The sequence below is a fragment of the Carcharhinus amblyrhynchos genome, chromosome 2, assembly GCF_965287045.1.
Source record: "Carcharhinus amblyrhynchos chromosome 2, sCarAmb.v2.hapA, whole genome shotgun sequence".
NCBI lineage: Eukaryota > Metazoa > Chordata > Chondrichthyes > Carcharhiniformes > Carcharhinidae > Carcharhinus > Carcharhinus amblyrhynchos.
Window position 1 is genome coordinate 79,722,430 of NC_137325.1, and position 26,233 is coordinate 79,748,662.

Consider the following 26,233-nt stretch of genomic DNA (forward strand, 5'->3'; position numbering starts at 1 on the left):
AGTGAATACAGGCTCATTCAACCCAACCTCACCTCATAAGACAATCTTGTCATCCCAGCAATCAGTCCAGTGAACATTTGCTGCACTCCCTTTAAGACAAGTATACTCTTTTTCAGATAACAGACCAAAACTGCACATTACTCCAGGTGTGGCCACACCATGTCCTGTACAGCTGCAATAAGACACTTGTGCATCTGTACTCAAGTCCTCTTATAATGAATTCCAACATACCATTTGTCTTCCTGACTGCTTACTGTAGTCACATGCTTGCATTCAGTAACTGGTGTACATGGACACCCTTTGTACGTCAATATTAAATAATAGTCTGCTATTTTGTTTCTTCATCCAAAGTGGATAACTTCAGATTTATTCATGTTATACTGTATCTGCCACATATTTGATCACTGAGTCAATTTGACTAAATCACCTTGAAGCCTCTTAACATCCTCCTCACCTCTCACATTCTCACCAAGTTTGGTGTTGTCTTGGAAGATTGGAAATATTACCTTTTCTTCCCACCTTATCCAAATCAGTGACATATATTTTGAGTACTTCGGCCAAGCACTGATCCCTGTGGGATCCTACCAGTCACTGCCTGCTACATCGAAAAATACCTATTTATCTGTCAGAAACCCCAAGACATTTTTATCCAATCTTTCCTGAGGTATTACCACTTGTTTCTCATATAATCCCAAAAAAATCTTTTTGCACTTTTCCAGTGCCTTTATATTTGTTTTCTCCAGTGGAGAGCAGAACTGTTTACAGTTCACCAAATGTGTTCTAACCAAGATTCTGTCCAAGTTTAATAAACATTCTCTTGTTTTCCATTCTCTTCCTCTTGGAAGGAACCCTGGAATTCTGTTTGCTTATTTTTATGGCCTTATTACCTGTGGCACTAATTATAATAATTTGTGTATCTGTTGTCCCAGATTGCTCTGTTTCTCGATCCTGTTTTTTAACAGCTATTTTACAAGGAGTATGCAGCCTCCATTTTCTTCCTACTAAAATGCAATGCCACACATTTGCTAGATGACATTTGATGCCCATTTGGCAAAACTATTGTTATAAGAACATAAGAAATAGGAGCAGGAGTAGGCCATCTAGCCCTTCGAGCCTGCTCCGCCATTCAGTAAGATCATGGTGGATCTGAAGTGGATCAGTTCCACTTTCCCGCTTTTTCCCCATAACCCTTAATTCCCTTCTCTGTCAAAAACCTATCTACCCGTGACTTAAATATATTTAGCGAGGTAGCCTCCACCATTTCGACAGGCAGAGAATTCCAGAGGTTCACCACCCTTTGAGTGAAGAAGTTCCTCCTCAACTCCGTTCTAAATTGCACCCCCCCCCCCACTTATCTTGAGGCTGTGCCCTCTAGTCCTGCTATCCTTTCTAAGCAGGAAAAATCTCTCTACCTCTACCCTATCCATCCCTTTCATTATCTTATACGTCTCTATAAGATCCCTCCTCATCCTTCTAAACTCCAACAAGTACAGACCCAGTCTATTTAGTCTCTCTTCATAGTCCACCCCCCTCATCTCTGGTATCAGCCTAGTGAACCTCCTCTGCACTCCCTCCAAAGCCAAAATACCCTTGCGCAAGTGCGGCGACCAAAACTGCACACAGTACTCCAGCTGTGGCCTCACCAGTATCCTGTACAGTTGCAGCAAGACCTCCCTGCTTTTATATTCTATCCCTTCGCTATAAAGGCTAGCATCCCATTTGCCTTCTTGATCACCTGCTGCACCTGCAGACTGGGTTTTTGCGACTCATGCACAAGGACCCCCAGGTCCCTCTGTACCGTAGCATACTGCAGCTTTTTGCCCTTTAAATAGTAATCCCTCCTACTATTATTCCTGTGTTTTGTCACAGCTTTTCTGTCTATTAACAATATGATTGAGTTTGATGTCATTGGGACATTTTGCAAATGTACTTCCAATTTCCAAGTCTAAATTGTATATATAAATGATGAACAAAAGTGGGTCCAGCACTATTCCTTGTTAAACACTTTTTCCTATAATTTGTCAGCTGTTTCCCACATGTGTAATGTTTGTCAGGGATCATAATTTCAACAGTACGTGTTTGAGATTTGCTCACTCCAATCCATAAGAACAGCCCGCTTTAACAAAAATATCAAACTTGGATGAGAAGACAATTTCCAAGAGGAAATGCAGTTATTAATGAGCATGTTTAGGTACGTTTAAATTGTCAATATTTGTTTCCATTAACTAATTGTCCAAAGTTTGATTGTAGATTAGTTGCACCTTTGCCTCTGATTGGCAAGAGGACGTGCTAAAGCAAATACCTCCTGAGCTATTTTCCAGTATGACCCCATTTTAACACTTGGAAGTTAACATGACCACAGACACTAACAAAACCAAAACAGCAATTAATCATCATTGTAACATTCAAAACATTGGCTCTATTCTCTTTCCACAGATGCTGTCAGACCTGCTGAGATTTTCCAGCATTTTCTGTTTTTGTTTGAGTCCAGGATCTGCAATATTTTACTTTTATAAAACAAAATTAAGTTCTTTGTCTTTCACTGAATGAAAATAGATTCTTTAGCCTCATTTTGTCTACATAGTCAAGTGTTTGGTTTAAGCTGTCAAGTGAAAGACTGGAAAAACAGACTCTTATGGTTGTTTTCCTTGTACAATTTCAAACTTGTTCAAAAATTAACTAGATTTGGGAAAATATTAAACCTCTAGTCCATAGAACCATCAAATTCCTGAGGTATCGAAAGAATCCGCTTGGCCCATTGGGCTGGTTGTTCAAATGGGTGTGTTGTCGTAACTGGTTAATACTGCTCTTGCCTCTGAGGCAGGAGGCCATGAATTCTGGTCTCACTGCAGACAGTAGAACACATAATCGTAGAATCCATTCAGTCTATTGAACCTGCACTGACACCAACCCCACTTGGGCACTATCCCCCGTAACCCCATATATTTACCCTGCTAGTCCACCTGACAACAGGGGTACGACCAGCCAATCTAACCCACATGTCTTTGGAGTGTGGGAGGAAACTGGAGCACCCGGAGGAAACACAATCCGACATGGGGAGAATGTGAAAACTCCACGCAGACAGTGACTTGAGAGCGGAACTGAACCTGAGTCCTTGGCGCTGTGAGGCAGCAGTGCTAATCACTGTGCCATAATCTAGACCAGAAAGGAATCACTTTGCTCGCTACAGGCCCCCACAAATAGCAATGAGATGAATGACCAGATAATGTTTTAGTGATATTGAATGAGACAGAAAGATTGACCACGTCAGTGGGAGAGCTCTCCTGCTGTTCTTCAGTTTGTCTCCTGGAATTATTTATGTTCATCTAAGAAGACAGACAAAGCCTTGGTTTAATGCTTCAGCCTAAAGATTGTACAGAGGGGAACCGGTGGATGTGGCGTTTCTCGATTTTCAAAAGGCGTTTGATAAGGTGCCGCACAAAAGGTTGCTTCAGAAGGTTAGGGGGCATGGAGTTGGGGGTAAGGTGTTAGGGTGGATAGAAGATTGGTTGCCTAATAGGAGGCAGGGAGTTTATATCAATGGGTGCTATTCTGATTGGCGGCTCGTGACTAGTGGAGTGCCGTAGGGATCAGTGCTGGGACCTCAGCTATTTACCATTTATATAGATGAACTGGAGGAGGGGGCTGAGTGTAGGGTAACGAAATTTGCTGATGACACAAAGATGAGTGGAAAAGCAAATTGTGCGGAAGGTGTGTGGAAAGTCTGCAGAGGGATCTGGATAGGCTGAGCGAGTGGGCGAGGACCTGGCAGATGGAGTACAATGTTAGCAAGTGTAAGGTTATCCACTTTGGCAGAAATAATAGTAGGAGGGATTACTATTCAAAGGGTGAAAAGCTGCAGCTTGCTACGGTGCAGAGGGACCTGGGGGTCCTATTGCATGAGTCGCAAAAACCCAGTCTGCAGGTGCAGCAGGTGATCAAGAAGGCGAATGGAATGCTGGCCTTTACAGCCAAGGGGGTAGAATATAAAAGCAGGGAGGTCTTGCTGCAACTGTACAGGGCACTGGTGAGGCTGCAGCTGGAGTACTATGTGCAGTTTTGGTCGCCGCACTTGCGCAAGGATATTTTGGCTTTGGAGGGAGTGCAGAGGAGGTTCACTGGGCTGATACCGGAGACGAGGGGGTTGGACAATGAAGAGAGACTAAATAGACTGGGTCTGTACTTGTTGGAGTTTAGAAGGATGAGGGGGGATCTTATAGAGACATATAAGATAATGAAAGGGATGGATAGGGTAGAGGTAGAGAGATTTTTCCTGCTCAGAAAGGACAGCAGGACTAGAGGGCACAGCCTCAAGATAAGGCGGCGGGGGGGGGGTGGTTTAGAACGGAGTTGAGAAGGAACTTCTTCACTCAAAGGGTGGTGAATCTCTGGAATTCTCTGCCTGTTGAAGTGGTGGAGGCTACCTCGCTAAATATATTTAAGTCACGAGCATATAGGTTTTTGACAGAGAAGGGAATTAAGGATTATGGAGAGAAAGTGGGAAAGTGGAACTGATCCACTTCAGATCAGCCATGATCTTATTGAATGGCGGGGCAGGCTCGAAGAGCTAGATGGCCTACTCCTGCTCCTATTTCTTATGTTCTTACTTCTGACACTCCCTCTGCTGCTGCATTGGAATGCCAGTTATGCTGGAGAGATGGGACTTGAACCCACAATCTTACTACTCATGGATGAGAGTGCTACCATGGAAACAAAACTGATGCTCTAAATGCTAGTGGGGTAACATATTCATCTAAATACATGGTGTCCTCAGTCTGGATTGAGAATGCTATTAATTTTCCTCCTTTGCATAAGGACACTGACACCCATTATAAGAACTGCATTGCCATTCTATTAAAATCTGCTAAACTGAAACCATACCTTTCACTGTGGCTAAATGCAATGTTTGGGATGGTTCTGAGCTATAAAGACCAGAATCAAACCTTGATCTATGCAATTAGCAACGTTGTGAAGTTGTCATTGACGACATATGTACACGTATATAAGCGGATATTTTTGCTACTAGTAAGAAACTGAATCTGGCGATGGAGCAGAGGAACATTTGGAAAATAACCCGAGCTTTTAAACAGAAACAGATGTTTTTTCAATTACCCTTACTAAATTATTTTTACAGCTGCCAGAACTGAGAGCTAAGGCTGATCTTTTCCCAAAAAAAAACCAAACAATTTTGATGGTTGTACAGGAGGTGGATTAATTCTGTATTTTATACATTGTAAAATGAGCAGTAGAGCTAATACATTCAGGTGTTTATATGAAGAAGGTAGACATAATCTTGAACCCATTGCGCTGACCAAAATAAGAACATAAGAAATAGGAGCAGGAGCAGGAGTAGGCCAACTAGCTCTTCGAGCCTGTCCCGCCATTCAATAAGATCACGGCTGATCTGTCGTGGCTCAGTTCCACATTCCCGCCCTCTCCCCATAACCCTTAATCCCCTCTCTTCTCAAAAACCCATCAACCCGCGTCTTAAAAATATTTAGCGAGGTAGCCTCCACCACTTCAACGGGCAGAGAATTCCAGAGATTCACCACCCTTTGAGTGAAGAAGTTCCTCCTCAACTCTGTTCTAAACCGCCCCCCCTTTATCTTGAGGCTGTGCCCCCTAGTCCTACTATCCTTTCTGAGCGGGAAGAGTCTCTCCACCTCTATCCTATCCATCCCATTCATCATCTTATACGTCTCAATGAGATATCCCCTCATTCTTCTAAACTCTAACGAGTACAAGCCTAATTTATTCAGCCTCTCCTCATAGCTCAACTCCCTCAACTCCGGCATCATCCTAGTAAACCTCCTCTGCACTCCCTCCAAGGCCAAAATATCCTTGCGTAAGTACAGCGCCCAAAACTGCACACAGTACTCCAGCTGCGGCCTCACCAATGCCCTATACAGCCGCAGCAAGACCTCCCTACTTTTATATTCAATCCCCCTCGCTATGAAGGCCAGCATCCCATTCGCCTTCCTGATCACCTGCTGCACCTGCAAGCTGGGTTTTTGCGACTCATGCACAAGGACCCCGAGGTCCCTCTGCACCGTCGCCTGCTGCAGTTTTTCTCCACGCAAGTAATAATCCTTCCTACCATTATTCCTACCAAAGTGGACCACCTCGCACTTGCCAACATTAAATTCCATTTGCCATTTCCTGGCCCATTCGCCCAGCCTATCTAGATCCTTCTGTAGACTCTCCACACCCTCTGCACAATTTGCCTTTCCACCAATCTTGGTGTCATCAGCAAATTTCGACACCCTACACTGGGTTCCCTCCTCCAGATCATCTATATAAATGGTAAATAGCTGAGGCCCCAGCACCAACCCCTGAGGCACTCCACTAGTCACCAACCGCCAATCCGAATAGCACCCATTGACCCCCACTCTCTGCCTCCTATTTGACAACCAATCCTCTATCCACGCTAACACCCTACCCCCAACTCCATGCCCCCTGACCTTCTGCAATAACCTCTTGTGAGGTACCTTGTCAAACGCCTTCTGAAAATCAAGAAAGACCACATCCACCGGCTCTCCTCTATCCACCGCCCTAGACACATCCTCATAGAACTCCAGTAAATTTGTCAGACACGACTTCCCTTTAACGAAACCGTGCTGCATCTGCTCTATCAAGCAGTTCCCCTCAAGATGCCTCGCTATTTCCTCCTTGATGACGGATTCTAACATTTTACCTACAACAGACGTTAAACTAACCGGCCTATAATTCCCTGCCTTTTGCCTGGCACCCTTCTTAAACAACGGCGTAACATTAGCCGTTTTCCAATCATCCGGCACTTCCCCAGAATCCAGCGTCGTCTGGAAAATAACCACCAAGGCATCCACTATCACCTCCGCCATTTCTTTCAGAACCCTCGGATGCATTCCATCTGGTCCTGGGGACTTGTCCACAATCAGCCCCTCCAGTCTGTCGAGCACCGCCTCTCTAGTAACAGTAATGTCATCGAGACCCTCCAGTCCTACCACCTTTCCATCTCTAACACCCGGCAAATTATTCACGTCCTCCTCCGTGAAGACCGAAACAAAAAAGTTGTTCAAGACCTCAGCCATATCCCCATCCCCTACCACTAAGTCCCCCTTCTCATCCTCTAAGGGACCAACGTTCACCCTAGCCAGCCTCTTCCTTTTTATATACTTATAAAAACTCTTGCTATCCTTTTTTATATTAAGCGCTAGCCCAGCTTCATAGTTTCTCCTACCCTTCTTTATCAACTTCTTTGTCAATCTTTGTTGACATTTAAACCTCTCCCAATCCTCTTCTCGCCCACGACTCTTAGCTACTCTAAACGCCTCCGCTTTTAATTTAACACTTCACCTCCTTCGTTATCCACGGCTTATTACCTCTCCTCCTACAGTCCTTTTTGACCATCAGAATAAATTTCAGCTGAGCACCAAGAAAGATCTCCTTAAAGATCCTCCACTGCTCCTCAGCAGACCTACCTTCCAACGCGCTCCCCCAGTCCACATTTGCCAATTCTTCTCTCATCCTACCGTACTCCCCTCTGTTCAAACAAAATGAAGGATGTCAAAGCTGTGGAAGGAACAATTTGTCATTCCCAATTGTATAAGTACTGAGATGCGGTTCATCTAACATGTTTAAAACAGATATGTAACCATTTTTTCTTCTTACAATTTGGCGCAGGTTGACAAATCGAAAATGCCTTCCATCAGCAGTGATGTGATTCGGGGAGATGGTGTTCTGCCGGATGATGGAGAGTACAAACCGCCCTCTACTAATCTGAAAAGCAAGGACTATTACACAGACTTTGTGATTACACTGGCGATACCAATAGCCGTTGCCTTGGTGCTCTTTGTTATCCTTGGTTACGTCATGTTTTGCCGTCGGGAGGGAGTGTAAGTGAATCACACTGCTGCCAAATGTTTATATACACAGGGACTCAAAACATCAGCACGTCTTTTTAAAGAAAAAAAAATCTAGACACTTCTATATTGTGATCATATCTAAAAATAATACTGGGGAAAGGTTTCTGTTTATTCTGTTGCAGTTCCTACTGACAGTAATGTTTCAGGTTAGTAAAGCAGGTAGAGAGCACAGATTCTGTCCATACCATTGCATGAATTCATATTTTCAGCTTCATCCATGTGAATTTATTTTCCCTCAAGCCTTTTCATCAGTCTCTTTCATTCTGTGTGTTCATTCCGTTTGGTTGTCATGTGTTTGTGTGTGCAGTCACTCTGGCCCTGTACTTGTAGGCAGATACTGACAAGTGCATTCAATAATCATCTTCTCAACATCTGCCAAAAGTGGGTCCACCATTAGCAAATATCTTTTGATGTTTCAAGTATCAATGCCTATTATTTAATTCATTAATTTTGTTTTGTTCCTAGGCAAAAGAGAGACATGCAAACACCAGAGTAAGTGTCTTCTTTCCTGTTATGTTTTAAATTGAACATTTTCTGTTAATTTTATTTTTTGTTTTATCAGATCATAATCTGCCACTGTAGGCTTCAGAGTCTGTTCCATGCTTACGTGTCCATTTAAGTTGTACGTCTCATGGTTCATTTCATACTGTTGATCCATACTGAGGAGTTGTTGTAGTTAGATCTCTTGATAGCTTAGCAAGTGAACCCTTGAGTATTCAGTCACTCCTAAGTCATATATAGTGGCTTCTTTTTCATGCAGGAAAGCGCAGTCATTCGCAAAAATAGAGCGAGCACTCTTTGCCTTAACGACTAGTTTTAGATAACTGTTAACGCTCGTTTATTTTCAGTGAAAGTGTGTATTTTTCTTGAGGAATTGTAAAGAAATACCCACCTCCCTTTGACTGCTGCAGTAGGATTGTATTCAATAGGGGTGACACGGTGGCACAGTGATTAGCACTGCTGCCTCACAGCGCCAGGGACCCGGGTTCAAATTCGGCATTGGGTCACTGTCTGTGTGGAGTTTGCATGTTCTTCCAGTGTCTACTTGGATTTCCTCTGGGTGCTCCGGTTTCCTCCCACACTCCAAAGATGTGTGGGTTAGGTTAATTGGCCACACTAAATTGCACCTTAGTGTCAGAGGGACTAGCAAGGTAAATACTTGAGGTTATAGGGATAGGGTCTGGTAGGATTGTTGTCAATGCAGGTTCAATGGGCTGAATGGCCTCCTTCTGCACAGTAGAGATTCTATGATTACTGCTTTCTTTTAAAACTATATTTCTTACTGAATAGAACAAAGTAACATTACAGTTAGAATATATTTCAGCTTCTCATTTTTGCTCGGGTGGGTCCTTTAACTGGAATACTGTGGCCAACTGAGCTATGTCCTTGTTGTAACTCAGGGAACAGCTGACAATAGGCGTGACTCCTAGAGTGGAAGGAACAGGTTGTGACAATCATTTCCATTTCCACAGACGTGCTTGTGCTGTACAAGTGCTGATGGCTGCCAACAGAAGATGTGGTATAAAAAAAATCTGGATCTTTCTCCACTGTCTGAGCAAATGAGAGTTTCTGCTGGGCCTGTCCACCTGTCTGCAGCAGGCAGCACTTGTAATACACACTGTCACACGCAGGCAACTCTTGTAAAAAGAGAAAATGTTGGAAAACACTTGGCAGGTCAGGCAGCATTTTTTGGAGAAGGAAAATGTTTCAGGTCAATGATCTTTTATCCAAGCCACTGTTACAGAGAGTGAATTGGTTTTTTTCACTTGTACACTGAGAACTACTGAAACCTACCAGGTAAAAAGGTAAAGACGCCATAGTCGCAGATGACCACAGGCTGCTCTTCCATTTGAAGAGGAGGGCTGACAGGGAGTGATTTTATCTGAGGATCACCGCACGTCAGGCGGGGAAGAAAGTTGAGAAGACCTCATGAATAACCTCAGCTGGTCAGGAATTGAACCCATACTGCTGGCTTCACTCTGCATCCCTAACCAGCTTGTCCAGCCAACTGAGCTAAACCTACTGGAGTAATGTACGAAGTAAAATACTGGAGATCTGAAAAAACTGACAAAAAATCTTTGACTTGAACTCAACCTCCTTTGCTCTAGAGATGCAGTTCTATTTTTACTTGAAAACAAGTTGTGCTACTAGACTGCGTTTCAACTTTTATTGCCTGGAGCTATGCTGTTGCAGGTTTTAACTAATACAGGGAACTGGCGTGCCTGCACAGGGCTGCAAGCCAAAATTCCACATCCTGCAGCACCTCTTTTCTGTGCATTCCTTATGGTTCCTTATCTGCTTCCTGAATCAAATTTTTACTACTGTGTGTGCCAGTTTCATTTTAGCACCCAGCTGTTGCAGCAGTGACAGCTGGCTGAGCATCTGAATGCTTGCTGTGGTTTGAATGCTAATCAGGTCTTTAGTTAATATTGCCTTTAGGCAATACCACTGGTCTATTTTGAACCACTGTCTCATCAGCAGGTGTTGCTCTTGCAGAGATTTGGGACTTTTCAACACGAACAGCTCCAGTGTAAGATTATAATCTGGACTACCTGAAGTTGTTTAAAACCCTGCACAGAACTCTCCCGTTCTCTGCTTGGCAGTGAATGGCTGTTACTTATTGTAGGAGTTACTATTTCAAGTGTGCTACCAGCAGTACAATATGTTTTGCTTCTTTGATAGCATCAATGAGTGAAGGATTGGTAAAGATCTTCAGGTGGACAGATTGAATCAGGTAGTGCATTACATCATTGAAAAGGAAATTAAAAAATGACAGTGTGATTTGTGACTCTTTCCCTGTTATCCTCTTTTTTTCCTACTCCACTCCCCAGCCCCGCCCCGCTTCCCGGCTCAAATCCAAGTTCTGTCCGTACTCTGATCTTAAATCGTCTGAAGAGTTGAAAATGGGACCCAATACTGTGAAATTGTCAGTGAGCATCCCCTTTTTGACCTTTTATAATAGTCATTGATGAACAGACTAAAGTTGGTTGGGCCTGGGACACTAACTTGAGGAAAGCCTGCAGAGATGTCTTGGGATTGAGGTGATTGGCCTCTAACAACCATCTTCCTAAATTTGACTTCAGTCAGTGGAGGGCTTTCTCCTCAACTCCCACTGATTTCAATTTTACCAGGGCTCCTCGAAACCACACTCTATCAAATTCTGCCTTGATGTCAAGTGCACTTACCCTCACCTCACCTCATCTCTGGAATTCAACTCTTTTCTCTATCCTTGGACTAAAGCTGTAATGAGGTCTCAAACTGCCCGTTCCTAACAGAACGCAAAATGAGCATCAATGAGCAGGTTATTGATAAATATGTGCAGCTTGATAGACAACACCTTCCAGCACTTTGCTGATCATCGAGAAAAGACTAATGGGGTGGTAATTGGCAGGGTTGGATTTGTTCTACCTTTTTCTGGACATGATACGGCTTTGTAATTCTCTCAAGTTCTTGTGTAAATGCTGCTAGTGTTGTAACTGTGCTGGAACAGCTTGGTGGGGTCTATGGCTAGTCCTGGAGCACAAGTCATCAGCACTACTGCCAGTATGTACTCACAGACAGTAATTTATGCGGTGTCCAGTGTCCTTAGCCATTTCTTGATATCACATGTAATGAATTGAAATAGTGGAAGGCTGCTTTATTATTAGTGGGAACCTCCGGAGGAGGCTGAGCTGATTGTCAATTTGGCTTTTCTGCTGAAGATAGTTGCAAACACTTCAACTTTATCTCCTGCACTTATTGTTGGGTTGTCTTGAGAACGAGTACATTCATAGAACTACCTCCTTCCCTTAGTTCTTGTGTCCAGCACTATTTATGACTGGATGTGGCAGGACTGCAGAGCTTTGATGTGATCTGTTGGTTGTAAAATTGTTTAACTTTGTGTACAGCATTCTGCTTTTGCTGTTTAGAATGCTAATAGTCCTGTTATGGTTTCACCATGTTTCATCTCGTTTTTAGTTAGGCTTGGTGTTGCTCCTGGTGCACATGTATACCCTATGTCCCTCAGGCTTGATATGCTAGGCCATCATGTAACTGATTGTCATAGAGTGAAATTCTACTGCTACTACTGATGGTCCCCAGTTTCCAACAGCTAGATCTATTTTGAATCTATCCCATTTATCACAGTGGTAGTGTGACACACAACAATGGAAGGTGATCTCAGTGTGAAGATGGAACAAGCATTGTGCAGTGTTTGCTGCTACTAACACTGTTATGGACAGATGCATCTACAGTAGATAAATTGGTGAGGGTGAGATCAAATAGGTTTTCCCTTTGTATTGGTTCTCACCTGCTGCAGGCCCAGTCTGGCAGCTGTGTACTTCAGGACTCGATAGTAGTCATGATGTGGATATGCCGGCGTTGGACTGGGGTAAACACAGTAAAAAGTCTGACAACACCAGGTTTAAGTCCAACTTGATTTATTTCACCTGATGAAGAGGGTAACCTCGAAAGCTAGTGAATTTACTATCAAATAAATCGGTTTGATTTAAACCTGGTGTTGTCAGACTTTTTACTGTACTTCAGGACTCAGCCAGCTTGGTTAATACTGGTGCTACCCATTGAAGACCCCCATTCTGTGCCTTTGCACCTCTGAGTACTACTCCCAAGTGGTGTTCAACGATAGAGGAGCACTAATTAATCAGGTGAAGAGGGCAGGAAGTGGCAATGCCCATGCCTGACCTGATATTTTGAGACTTACTGGGGTTTAGATTCAGTGTTAGAGACTCTCGGGTACACTTCTTCCCGATGTTATTCCAACAAGATGTACCCATTGATAATGATATCAGGGACATTGCCTTAAAAGTATGATTTTGAGAGTGTGACTGCCAGGCTGCAGCAGACTGCTCTGTGGGACAGCCTTCCCATTTTTAAGTCCTTAAATGTTAATGAGGAGGATTTTGCAGGATTGTAAGTGCCTTTATGGCTGGTGTCTTGGTCGATGCCGGGTAATCCATGCAGTTTTATTCTAACTAGACTTTTATGTGATATTCTTGATACAGCTGAGTGCCTCGCTTGGTCGTTTGAGGGGACATTTAAGAGTCAGGCTTATATCTGTGCATCTGGAGTCACATATAGGCCAGATTTCCTTCCCTAAAGGACAGTATTGAACCTGATGGGCTTTTGAGACCAACGGTAATTATTCATGATTACTGATACTAACTTTATAATCCAGATTTATTTAAATTCCCAGCTACTGCGGTGGGATTTGAACTAATTTTTCTGGATCAGTAGTCATCTTCTCAAATACCAGTGCAGTAACAGGAACTACTGTGCTGTTGAACCCCTGTGGATGAGCCACAAGAAACCAGTGGCTTTGCCTCGTGTAGCAAACTTTGTACTGTCTCCCTCCACAACCTCTATCTCTGGAACAGACTGTCTGTAGCTTTAGTATCTTTTGATGCCTAGTCCATTTTCTCCCAATTATTCCAGTTCCATGACATCACCATTCTTGCTTCAGCACATTTTCCTCCACCCCCAACCATGAGTTTGTCATCTACAGATTAGATTTTTGTAATAACTTTTCTGGCTAGCATCCTATTTTCCATCTTCCACAATCTTTAACTCACCCAAGACTCCTCTGCAAGGTTCCTCCTCAGCCTGTCCTCATTGGCTTATATTGGCTTCCAGTTCCTCCAAATGGAATTTCTCATCCTTGTATTCTGACCTGTTAAATGGTCTTAATGTAACTTCCTTTGGTCCCGCACCCCTCCGAGAACTCTAATTCTGGCTTCTTGGTGCATTTCATATTCCCTTTGTCTGACTACTGGCGGCAGTGCCTTCAGTTGTCAAGACCCCTAATCTCTGGCAGTCCCTCCCTGAAATTCCCTACGTTACCACCTCCCTTTAAGAGGAAACAGTCTTCTTAAAATCCACCACTCTTGCTATTAAGGATGTGATTTTAAAAATGCATGTTGTAGTGTCCACTCAGTATAATTTTATATGAATAGCATTCGCCAAGTTCTACTTTCTTTGTTACTTAGCCTTCAGCGCATTTGAAATGTCTCAAAGGTGCTTCAGATTGATGAATTAATGTAGAAGTGCTGTGACTTTTCATACAAAGACAAACCAGTAACATTTTGAATAAATATTTTCTCTCTTCTACAAATCATAAATGTTTTTAGAATCCAGTTATGTCACTCGGAACATTCAGAACACAAGTGAGGTCATTTGCTGAGGCCACAACTGCAGCTTCTGATCATCAGATTGGTATCATTATATAACACAGCCACAGTCAGTCGAGATATAGCTTACACTTGGTGCTATGCTCATCTTCAGTGTAGTTACATGAAATAACTTGTATACGGCAATATTTACAATTTTACCCCCTCAACACAAGTGGCAGCCATCATAATAACCTTCTCAAACTGGTGTACAATTAATTTTGCTGGTTTTAATTTGGAAGCTACACAATTAACTCACCCAAAACTCAGTTTTTTTTTGCTGACACTAGTAATGGATCAATCCATTGCCATATAATACCCAATCGGAAAAATTGGTGATGACATCTCCACATAAAGGACTGTGGTGAAATGTAACAAATGTGCATTGAATAGTTCAAAATGTTACTTGTGTACCCTTCAGCTTTTGTTAATGACAACCAATGCAAAGCACATTCAAAATGAGTTAGAAAGGCTGGAGTCACTACTTTTGGAACAAAGGAGATTGAGGGTAAATCTGAAAGGTGTACAAGATGATGACACCTTCTGTAACATACAAGAATAACATAGACAATGACAATGACTCTTCCATTAGCTAGTGGTATGATAATGAGGGGATACAGATTTCAGATTTTGGCAACAGATACAAGAGGAATGTGAGGCAGAACATCTGTAAGCTTAGTGGAAATGACCTGGAACTCATTGCTTATGAGGGTTGTGGAAGCAAAAACCATCAACTTGAAGGAAAGAAAGATCAAGTGGGGGAATAGGATTTCGTGGAATCCTCTGGCATGAACTTGATGGACTAAATAGCCTCCTCTGCGCTGTAAACGACTCTAAAACCTGTCCCCAGAAATTTCTAATGTGGCTTGGTATTTTATACATTGGTATATGATTGATATTATTCTAAACTCCAAATAAGCTGGACATTCAGTGTAAATGATCTGCTTGAATCAGTGATGTTTTGGAAATTGCCCTGTGCAGTGTTTTTACAGAAGTGATTTCTGACCATTAGATAAATTGAAAGTTGTCCATTCTTTTTAGTATTCTATTACAATTTTGTTTTTTTTGTGATTTTCTCAAATCCAAATTATACAAGTATTTATTTGACTCTAAAGATCTTGTGTATAAGGCTAGAAATGATAACAGAACAAACTTTCTTATGGTATATCTATCCATTTTTAAACAGTACAGTTAACCTGCTTATTTTAGTTGGCTGATTTGGTTTCTGTTAAAATGTCACACAAGTACATTAAAAATCAATGAATTACTATTATTGATTGCCATTTCCAGTCTGTATGCAGCTCCTGTTTATATAATTTAAAAATGATTATCTTTATCAGTACTACATGCACGAACAGAAATGTTCGTGCAGAGTGAATACTATTACTCCAGAAATTTAGAACTTAGCTGATTTCCAGAGTCAGAATGTAAGCTTCGTTTACAAAAGCAAGATAATGTGACCAGATCCACTGTTCAAAGTTTACATTTCTAATTTCACGTTTTTCCTCAGCATCCAGTTGGTTCATCACAGTTCCATTCAGAAGTCGACTAAAGAGCTGCGGAACATGTCAAAGAACCGGGAAGCAGCTTGGCCCCTTTCCACGCTGCCTGTGTTTAACCCAGTAACTGGTGAGATTGTGCCACCCCTTCACCATTCAGATAACTGTGACACTTCTAACATGCCTCTCATGCAGACGCAACAGTGAGTGTTCCTTTATTTGATACATTATTAGAATATGTAATTTTCTTTAATACCAACAGTGATTAAATTTATAGTTCTTGCTGCTGGAGAGTAGTCTGCACATTAAAAACTTATAACATGTTGGTGTTTAGGAATATTAATCGGCATTTTACACACATTCCTTAAGTGATAAGCAGTGCATTGCAGAGCATTGTTTCACATTCACGTGTGCCTGGGTTTTGTGGACTATGAAAATAATTTTCTGAATTGCTAAGATAGTAGCAGATTGTTTTTAGCCGATTCTTGGTTATTGCTTCCTCTCCTCCTGTCATGCTCTTGTAATTAGCTAGTTATGAAAGTGTATGTTTGATTTATTTACCATCTTTGCAATCCATGTGTAAATATGTGGCATGACATAGAAGATAGGAGCAGGGAGAGGCCGTTTGATCCTTCAAACCTGCTCCACCATTCATTATGATCATGGCTGATCATCCAACTCAGTAGCCTACTCCTACTTTTTCCCATAACCTTTGAACATAGAACATAGAACATTACAGCGCAGAACAGGCCCTTCGGCCCACGATGTTGCGCCGACCAGTTACAAAACAATGACCCACTAACCTAAACCAATCCCTTCTCGTCCATAAACCTATCCACGGATCTCTTAAATGCCCCCAAACTAAGCGCATTTACAACTGCAGCAGGCAGGGCATTCCAATCCCTCACCACCCTCTGGGTAAAGAACCTACCCCTGACATCCGTCCTATAACTACCACCCCTTAATTTAAAGCCATGCCCCCTTGTGCTAGATTTCTCCATCTGAGGAAAAAGGCTATTACTATCCACCCTATCTAAACCTCTAATCATCTTATATGTTTCAATAAGATCCCCTCTTAGCCGCCTTCTTTCCAGCGAAAACAACCCCAAATCCCTCAGCCTCTCCTCATAGGACCTCCCCTCCATACCAGGCAACATCCTGGTAAACCTCCTCTGCACCCTCTCCAAAGCCTCCACATCCTTCCTATAATGTGGGGACCAGAACTGCACACAGTACTCCAAGTGCGGCCGCACCAGAGTTGTGTACAGTTGCAACATGACGCTGCGACTCCTAAATTCAATCCCCCTACCAATAAACGCCAAGACACCGTATGCTTTCTTAACAACCTTATCTACTTGACTCCCAACTTTCAGGGGTCTATGTACATATACACCTAGATCCCTCTGCTCATCCACACTATTCAAAGTCTTCCCGTTAGCCCTATACTCGACACATCTGTTATTCCTACCAAAGTGAATTACCTCACACTTCTCCGCATTAAACTCCATCCGCCACCTCTCGGCCCAGCTCTGCAACCTGCCTAAGTCTTCCTGCAAACTATGACACCCTTCATCACTATCTACCACACCTCCGACTTTGGTGTCATCAGCAAACTTACTAATCCACCCAACTATACCCTCATCCAGATCGTTAATAAAAATTACAAACAGCAGTGGCCCCAAAACAGATCCCTGAGGCACACCACTCGAAACCGAACTCCATGATGAATATTTACCATCAACCACCACCCTCTGTCTCCTATCCGCTAGCCAATTCCTGATCCAATTCCCTAGATCACCCCCAATCCCATACATCTGCATTTTGTGCAGAAGCCTACCATGGTGAACCTTATCAAACGCCTTACTAAAATCCATATACACCACGTCCACTGCCTTACCCCCATCCACCTCTTTGGTCACTTTCTCAAAAAACTCAATAAGGTTAGTAAGGCACGACCTACCCGCCACAAAACCATGCTGACTATCTCCAATCAATTCTTTACTCTCCAAATAACTATAAATCCTATCCCGAATAATTTTTTCTAAAACCTTGCCCACAACAGAAGTGAGACTCACCGGTCTATAATTCCCGGGGAAGTCTCTGTTCCCCTTCTTAAACAATGGGACAACATTCGCTAACCTCCAATCTTCCGGTACTATACCAGAGGCCAACGACGACCTGAAGATCAGAGCCAGAGGCTCTGCAATCACTTCTCTTGCCTCCCAGAGAATCCTGGGGTAAATCCCATCCGGACCAGGGGACTTATCTATTTTCAGACCCTCCAGAATATCTAGCACATCCTCCTTATCAACTGCAACACTGTCAATTCTACTCCCCTGCAATCCAGTGTCCTCCTCAGCTATATCCATGTCCATATCCATATCCATATCAATATCCTATATCCATCCCATTTTTCCCAAGTGCTATGTCCAGCCACCTCTTAAATGCATTCAATGTTTTGGCATTGAAAATGATTATCTTTTGGCATACTAGAGTTAAACACTGACATTCAAATTTTCTATTAGATTATGTACCTTTTGTTTTATGATTCCACAAAACTACAGAACACAGATATGGTTACTGACAGCACGATGACATTGCATGTTGAATTATCACTTTGTAGAGCAGAACACAACTCAAACTATCCCCATTTATATTATATGGGGATGGGTTGAGCCGAGGTCAGATAACTGACAAAAGTCAACTATTGCATTTGACTTGAGGAAAAATATATAGAATGGTTGAAGTGGAACTAATGCAGAGGACTGGGAGTAATTGTAAACTTCTTGCTCTCAGTATCTAGGCAAAATGGAGAAGCCATTAATGAAGGCTGGGATATTGCGAGGACAATAAAATATAGGCCTCAGAGAAGTTGTGCTATGGATTTGTATGTTTGGAGCATTGTTTAAGTCTGATCATGTTGCTCTGAAAAAAAAGTATATAAATAAGAAAGGACACAAAGAAAAACTAGCACAATCCCATCTTAGATCATGAAGAAACATTAAAGAAGCTGAAGCTGTACATTGCCTAAAGACAAATGAGAGAATCTTATTCATGTACAGGGACCGTTAAACAGTGCAGATAAAGTAAATGCACAATATTTCTTTGAAGTAAACCAAGTAAATTTAAATGGTTATAGTATATAACTCCTTTATTGAAAGAGAGAGAACTTTTGAAATGAGTTGCTGGTCTGGAATGCAGTGACAAAAGCATTAAGGAAATTCCAAATGTGTTTGGATGTTATAATGAAAGAATTAGAGATTAGAGGGAAGAGTGTTACTGAGCAAATTGGCTATTTCTGATCTTTCATTTTTTTAAATTTTATCTGCAGCAAGTTAAGGGAAGGAAACAAAATCTGAGGGAATACACCAGTAGGAGTTGGTCTCTGCCTTGATAGCCCAGTGCAGTATTGACAGTGGGGAGCAGAAGTGTGACAATCATCTTCCCCTTTCAGACATGGTAGATTCTCACGGGGAAACAAACAGAAAGGGGAAACAAATTATGGTTGGATTTCTTTGACCTCGCACACGGCTAGGATTCTGTTGTCCCGCTGCAGTGAATGAAGTTTTGGCTGAGTGTTAGATTCAGTGTTCTTGCTGGCAGCAGGGACGTTCATACAACATTGGACAATTCTGGCCAACATTGTTATTGCCTCCAAAAAAAACCAAACTACGATTTAATTACTGTCATAAGATTTATTTCAAGTTTTCCATTAACTACATCATTAATAAAGAAAAAACCTTTGCATCCAGTCCGATGAACAATGTAATTTTAATAACATTGGCTGAAATAATTACTATTAGTAGAATGCTTTGTATTTCTAACTATATGGTCTCTATCTCATTAATAACAATACAATGATTCATTCAGAAGTAAAAACAGAGTGGCAGAATAGAAATTGACTTAAAGACAAAAAGGTCATCCTTCAGAGCAAATGCAGAATTGGATTCCAATTCAGTTTTGTCTTACTGTTGCATCTTGTCTTTACAGGAATCACCCATTACAGACCCAGCTGCCCCAGCAGCAAGATGCAGGTCAGTATCCACCATCTCTTTCGCCAGCCATCACTTGCTCAAACCACTATCACATTGACTATCATGCAACATGATAACTGTAGAAGAAAGCCTTCTGCTGAAAGTGTATTTTTTATTGAATAAATGTCTATGTATCACTTGGTATTACATTACAATCAAAATACTTTGGCTCAACTATTGCATGTTGGAAAAGAGTTAGTACTGTTTTGTCAGTATACAGGGGAGTAAGAAAATACGTTTCATCCAGTGCTGTCATAACAGCCCATTTCATTATTATGCATGTTAATATAACCAGAACAAACCCATAGCTAATTTGCAGCACATTTTTTTCTTGTCAAAGTGAGTGCAGTCTTATCAGAAGGAAGAAAACTTAACATGGGTAATTCTTAATTCATAATCAAATCTTTTACTTCTTCATTCTTGCTTTCCTGATTGGAGGAGAATTTTATATGACGACATTCCTGCAATTTGAGGCAAGTACAAACCACAGCAAAGATTTTCCATCATTTTATTTAGAAAGACATTTGAGTTATTTTTATTTTTAATTGCTGTCCATTAAAGCCAAGTACCAACCACAGGGTAAACAGTTGATTGGAACAAAGGTGATGAAAAGCTTCATGGCATCTATACTCCTATTGCATTGCCAACATGCCACAGATTTAAGTTTTGTTGCATTTTGATTTTTTTTTGTTTCAGGAAAGATACAAAAGCATTTACTTATTCATTTTGTAAATAAACCTTTCCTCCTCTTTCTCATCGCTATGCCAACCCTTGGCAACATCATCCAACAGTACAGTGTCAGATTCCAGATGTATGATGACAACAGCTCTACCTAAACACCATCACTCTTGGTCCTTTCCTTGTCTCTGATATGCCATGTTGTTTATCAAACAGCCAGTATTGTCCAATGTGAAATTTTTCTTCAGTTGAGTATTAGAAAATCTTTGTTTTTGGTCCCAATCACAACCTCTATTCACCGATCCCATTCCTCTTCCTAGTTATCGTAAGGTGCAAACAGAATGGATGTGAAATTCATGTGCCTTGATTTTTGGATGTTGGCGCTGTGATTCACAGTGTGCCTGTACTGGTTCACATTGAGGTGGGGATTAAATTTACCTCTGTACTTCATCAGAATGATTTTATATGCTTCTTTTGCCATGAGCAATGCTGCTCTCTCCTCCTCCTATCTGTGAACTTTACACACAGCAAGAAACCCAGGGAGTGTTTTTACTTACTGTCTCACAGCGCCAGGGACCCGGGTTCGATTTCTGACTTGGGTGCATGTCTGTGCGGAGTCTGCATGTTCTCCCCATGCCAGTGTGGGTTTCCTCCCACAGTCCAAAAGATGTGATGATTAGGTGCATTGGCTATGCTAAATTCTCCCTCAGTGTATCCGGACAGGCGCCACGTATATTGTGTGTGGCGACTAGGGGATTTTTCACAGTAACTTCATTGCCGTGTTAATGTGTTTTTAAGGTTAATCCCCCATCTAAGAACTAACACTGAAGTGTCTAAAGAGGAGTACCTCGCCTTATCTGTAAAAAAGTGTGTGAAGTGGTGTGACCTGCTCTTTAGCAACTTCGACTGGTTTGGTGCTCACTCTAAAATCAATGTGTTACGATTTATTTAGTTAATGAACAGTGAACAAATTAACTAAACTATTAACAAAGCGAATAAATCCTATTATTTATTCACAAATAAAACAAGATTCTAATGGTATGCTGTTCCAATAAATACAATTCCCACTCATTAACAAAAATAGAATTTAGTCACTCTGAATCACAGTCAGGTTTTGTACCTTTTGGAATATTCTGGGCCTTGTCTGTTGATTCTTCTGTCTGGAATTTCTTTCTTCTTTGATTCTTTTGCTATCTAGATGGTGCTTTCTCTTAAGACACAGACAGCTGTGAGAGCCAGCGATTCTCTCTCTCCCAAGGGTTAAGCTGTGAACTGTTATCTCTGACAGATGGCAGTTGCTCTCTCTTTTTGTCCCACTACCCCTTCTTTTATACCCGTGATGAGATATCAACATATCCCACAATTGGATTGGTCCTTACTTGAGAAAGGATATACTGGCACTGGAGGGATGCAGAGGAGATTCACTAGGTTGATTCCGGAGTTGAGAGGGTTGGTTTATGAGGAAAGACCGGGAAGATTGGGGCTATACTCAATGAAATTCAGAAGAATGAGGGGAGATCTTATAGAAACATATAAGATTATGAAGGTAATAGGTAAGATAGAAGCAGGGAAGTTGTTTCCACTGGCAGGTGAAACTAGAACTAGGGGGCATAGCCTCAAAATAAGGGGGAGCACATTTAGGACTGAGTTGAGGAGGAACTTCTCCATACAAAGGGTTATGAATCTGTGGCATTCCCTGCCCACTGAAGCCATTGAGACTACCTCATTGAATGTTTTTAAGGCAATAAGAAATAAATTTTTGAACAGTAAAGGAATTAAAGGCCAATGTGAGCGGGTGGATACTGGAGCTGAGTCCACAAAAGGATCAGACATGATCTTATTGAAAGGTGGAGCAGGCTCAAGGGGCCAGATGGCCTACTCCTGCACCTAGTTCTTTTGTCCCAGGTTGTTAAAACCATCAGATTTAAATTTTAGTAGGTTCTTGATATCTAAGTACTTGATTCAAATGGATGGCTAAATTCAAAAGTCTGTTGTCTCGGTAAAAACTGCTGCTTGGCCTTCCGACACAAATGTTTCAGTTTGGGCTCGTTTATGTATCTGCATTTTTTAAACTCGAGGCATAGATAAATACCACGTTTTAAAGGAACCATGCAATGCTTTCTCCCCTAGCATTTTACAATTCTACTATTCTTACAATTTCCCACCTCCCAATTTACTCTACCCAACTTCACAACACCAATATTTAAACTTTAAAAAAGACATGTTCCAATGTGGTAATAATGGAGAATAGAGTCAAAAATTAAAGATAGTAAAAGTTCAAGAAGGCAGATGGAGATGAATTTCACACTTGCATTCTAATAAGTGATTTAAGAATGATTTCTGAGAAGTTAGTTTAGATAGGGAAGATCAGAAGAAAAACAGCATCTCAGACGCAGGTTCACTGTACGTAAGGGAGTTGTTTTGAGACCTCAGCCCACAGCAGAAAGCTGTATCCAGTTGTGTCCACTCCCAACAAGCTGTGCCTGGAGGAAGCCAGTTGTTTGTATTTTAAATTGGGAACAACCCTGCTATACATAGGTGCCTGGTGTTGCTGGATTCTGCTTAGTTTTAAAACCTATGGAATGTTGTTTGGGGAGGGTTAGCTGTGAGATTAGGAAATGGAGGGGTTTGGAACTGGGTAAATTTTAAGACGCTGTGTATAGCCATTAATGTAGTTAAATGTATTTGTAGTTGACTTGGGTGCTTTACTGTTTAATAAACATTTAAAATCATCACAGAAACATCTGGGACATCTTTCACTGGTCTTTGGATCTTTCCTCACATTATACCAAATCGTGAGTAGGCATTCCAAGTTTCTACTCTGGATTTGGAATACCCTAGCATTTAATATCAGCTGTGCACTGAATAAAATCATGTTGAGGGCATTTATTATGTGATGTGTTTGATCATAGTTTGCATCCTACTCTTTCTTAAAAGCAGGCTACCTTCTAAAGCAAACTACATAAAAGGATTGCTGCAATGGAAATTCTTGCAAACTGAACATGAAGGCAGACAGAAGGATCTGGCCTGGTGGATGCATGAATTTTGAATCTTATTTTGCTGCACACTTGGTGCAGTGATATTGACAATTCTGTGCCCCTCCAATTCTGGCCACTTGCACATCCCTGATTTCCTTCACTTCAACATTGTACCTCAGGCACTGGTATTCTGTCCCTAAAGCCACTCCCACCACACCACCCCTCTAAGATACTGCTTAAAACCTGCATCTTTATTCAGCTTTCGGTTCGCCTATCCTAATTTCTCCGTGATTTTGTATCAGAGCTGCAGTACAGAGGGATTTGGGGTTCCTTGTACATAAATCACAAACTAGCATGCAAGTTTAGCAGGTAACTGGGAAGACAAATGGAATATTGGCCTTTATTTCAAATGGAATGGAATACAAAAAAAGGGAAGTCTTGCTAAAACTACACAGGGCACTTGTTAGATCACACCTGGAATATTGTAAACTGTTTAGGTCCCCTTATTCAAGCAAAGATATGCAGGCATTAGGGGAGTCCACAGAAGATGACAAGATTCATCCCAAGTCTGGAGGGATTTTCTTGAGTAGTTATGTAGGTTGGGCCTGTATTCATTGGAGTTCAGAGGAATGAGAGGCTTATTGAGACTTGGTGGGGGTTTGACATGATGCATGTTCCTTATGGGAGAGTTTAGGACCAGAGGGCATGATCTCAGGGTAAGGGCTCGCCCACTTAAGACAGTGATGAAGAGAAATTTCTTCAGTTCTATTCAAAAACTTATCCATAGCAAACTATGATCAAACACATAACATAATAAATGCTCTCAAGCATCAACTTACGAGGATAATTTCAGCTCTTCAGTTGTGCCAAGCAGAATGTTACCACTCTACCCTTGCCCTCAGTGCCACAGAAATCTGTGGAATTCTTTACCAGAGAGGGCTGTTGAGACCGTTGTTATGTTCAAGGCTGAGATAGACAGATGGGGATAAGGCAGGAAAGTGGAGTTGAGGATTATCATAGATGGCCTCATTGCATAGTGCAGTAGACTCAATAGACTGGACTACTTTTGCTCCCCACATCTTGTGGTTTTAACTAGCCACGGTTTGAGTTTCCATTAATTTTAAATTATCAGAAAATCAAGTGCAGTGGCATTTAGGGCATCAGCTATAAGCTTTCAACCTGGCTAATGATCTCAGCAATATTCCATTTCGTGAAGAAAAAATCTTTGCAAGTTTACTAACTGTGGCTCAGTGGTGGAACTTTTATCTCTGCAGCAGAGCTAGTAAATATGTGAACACGTAGGCTGGAGTGTCTGCTTCATGAGGATACCAGTTTTCTTACATCTATATTTTATTAAAGCTATTTTCATGCCCTGTTCCCATATTTTTGGGAAGGCTTGCAACAGATACTGAGATGTATCTATTTTATAATCTCATCACATTATATTAAATCTCAATAATTAGTGGCCAAGAATTTCTTCAATGATACTGTAGCTCTGACCATGACTGCTAGGCATGTGCCATTTGGATCTTTGAGCCTTTTCCACCATTTAATATAATCATGACTGATCTTCTATCTCAAGAAAGACACCACCATAAGAATTCCCAGCCACTGTTTTTCGGTTGCAGAAGCAATATGCAAGGGGCTATTTGTTGATAACTTAGTTGATACTTCTGTAGAATACGACATCCCCTATGCACGGTATGATTTGTCTGTTCAGCGCTCAAGAAACAATACTTTTTGCTGTATCCCAGTATATGTGACAGTAATAAATCAAACCACATTTGGGATCTTTTGCTTGTAATTTGGCCACTAAACTTTCCTTCTACTATGACCAGCAAAATAATTGGCTAGCATGAGAAAATTAAGGCTAGATCTGCCAGCAGTCATATTAGTATTGCTATATTGGAACTCTCATGGGAGTAAAATTTATTTCGATGAGTTTGGCAACAGTTTTGTCATTACAAGAAATAAGGTAGATCAGTTATTGCCTGTTCCTAGGTAGCCTACATTATTAAGGCAATCTTTGACAATTTCAGTTATGTTCAATTAATGAGTCTCTTCATCTATGTTTAGGTAAATGGCAAAGCTGAGGAAGGAAAACTGAATGAAGCCTTTACCTGATATTTGATTCCACTTCGGAAGGTTATTCTTCTTCTGTATACTGACCAAATGCATGGTTTGTTTTCACTGTGTGCTCATGTGCATGACAAAGTAGCTACAGTGTGAGCGTGTCAAGAATTTGATTAGTGTTTTATGCTGTTCCAGCGTAACAAATGCAATATTTGCTTTTTGCACATTTTGAATTATAAAAGCCTTTAATTTTGCTAGAAAAAGATAGTCCTTAATTTTGTATTATAGTTAGATGGGATTTTGTCATGATTTGCCTAATATTGTTCAAAGCAACAATCATATTGTGCATTAATTAAAACCTGACATCTTACCAGCAGTTTCACTAAGTTGTTCATCTTTATTGTATAATAGCTCTTGGTATGAATACAACCAGTCTAGTTCTGGCTCCCATGACCCCACAATGTGGTTTAAAAGTCCAGGAAATCTACTGATCAGCAACTACCATCCCACTCCCTACTCATCTTTCCCTCCTCCAATTCCCACACCAAGCAATTGATGAAACAATAATTCTTCCTGCTGGTCATCTGACTTTCAAACTAAGCTTCCTTAGCTCCTTACCCCTCAGCAGCCATGTGATTTCCCAGGACAGACCAAGGCCAGTTCAGGAATGGAAATGATTCTGGTTAATTCCTGTTTGATTAGCAGTCAAACAAGTTCCACAAGGTAGGTGCTCAGAAGGCACATCACTAAATTTACCCACTTACCTTTTTATGTAGCAATATTATTCATGTCCAAGAACTCATCTAATTTTAGAAAGTTTGATAAAACTGAGCAGAAAGTCAATCTCAGGATCCCAAATCATTTTGTCCAATCTTCTGTTCCCTGTTCTATACCCTGAAACTTAAG

General features: G+C 41.4%; 1 protein-coding gene across 6 annotated transcripts in view; it reads left to right on the forward strand.

Moving 5' to 3' along the window:
* Positions 1 to 25,697, forward strand: part of sgce (sarcoglycan, epsilon) — a 61,007-nt gene extending 35,310 nt beyond the window's left edge. For 4 of the 6 annotated variants that reach the window (XM_080207894.1, XM_080207902.1, XM_080207910.1 and 1 more), the window contains 6 exons: positions 7,663 to 7,874; positions 8,370 to 8,396; positions 15,576 to 15,767; positions 19,555 to 19,598; positions 20,037 to 20,071; positions 25,331 to 25,697. In XM_080207894.1, the coding sequence (XP_080064020.1) occupies positions 7,663 to 7,874; positions 8,370 to 8,396; positions 15,576 to 15,767; positions 19,555 to 19,598; positions 20,037 to 20,071; positions 25,331 to 25,378 (558 nt within the window). In that variant the 3' untranslated portion in view covers positions 25,379 to 25,697. The remainder of the gene's footprint in view (positions 1 to 7,662; positions 7,875 to 8,369; positions 8,397 to 15,575; positions 15,768 to 19,554; positions 19,599 to 20,036; positions 20,072 to 25,330) is intronic. The other 2 variants (XM_080207887.1, XM_080207880.1) reach the window with 2 other exon arrangements.
* Positions 25,698 to 26,233: the final 536 nt, after the last annotated feature.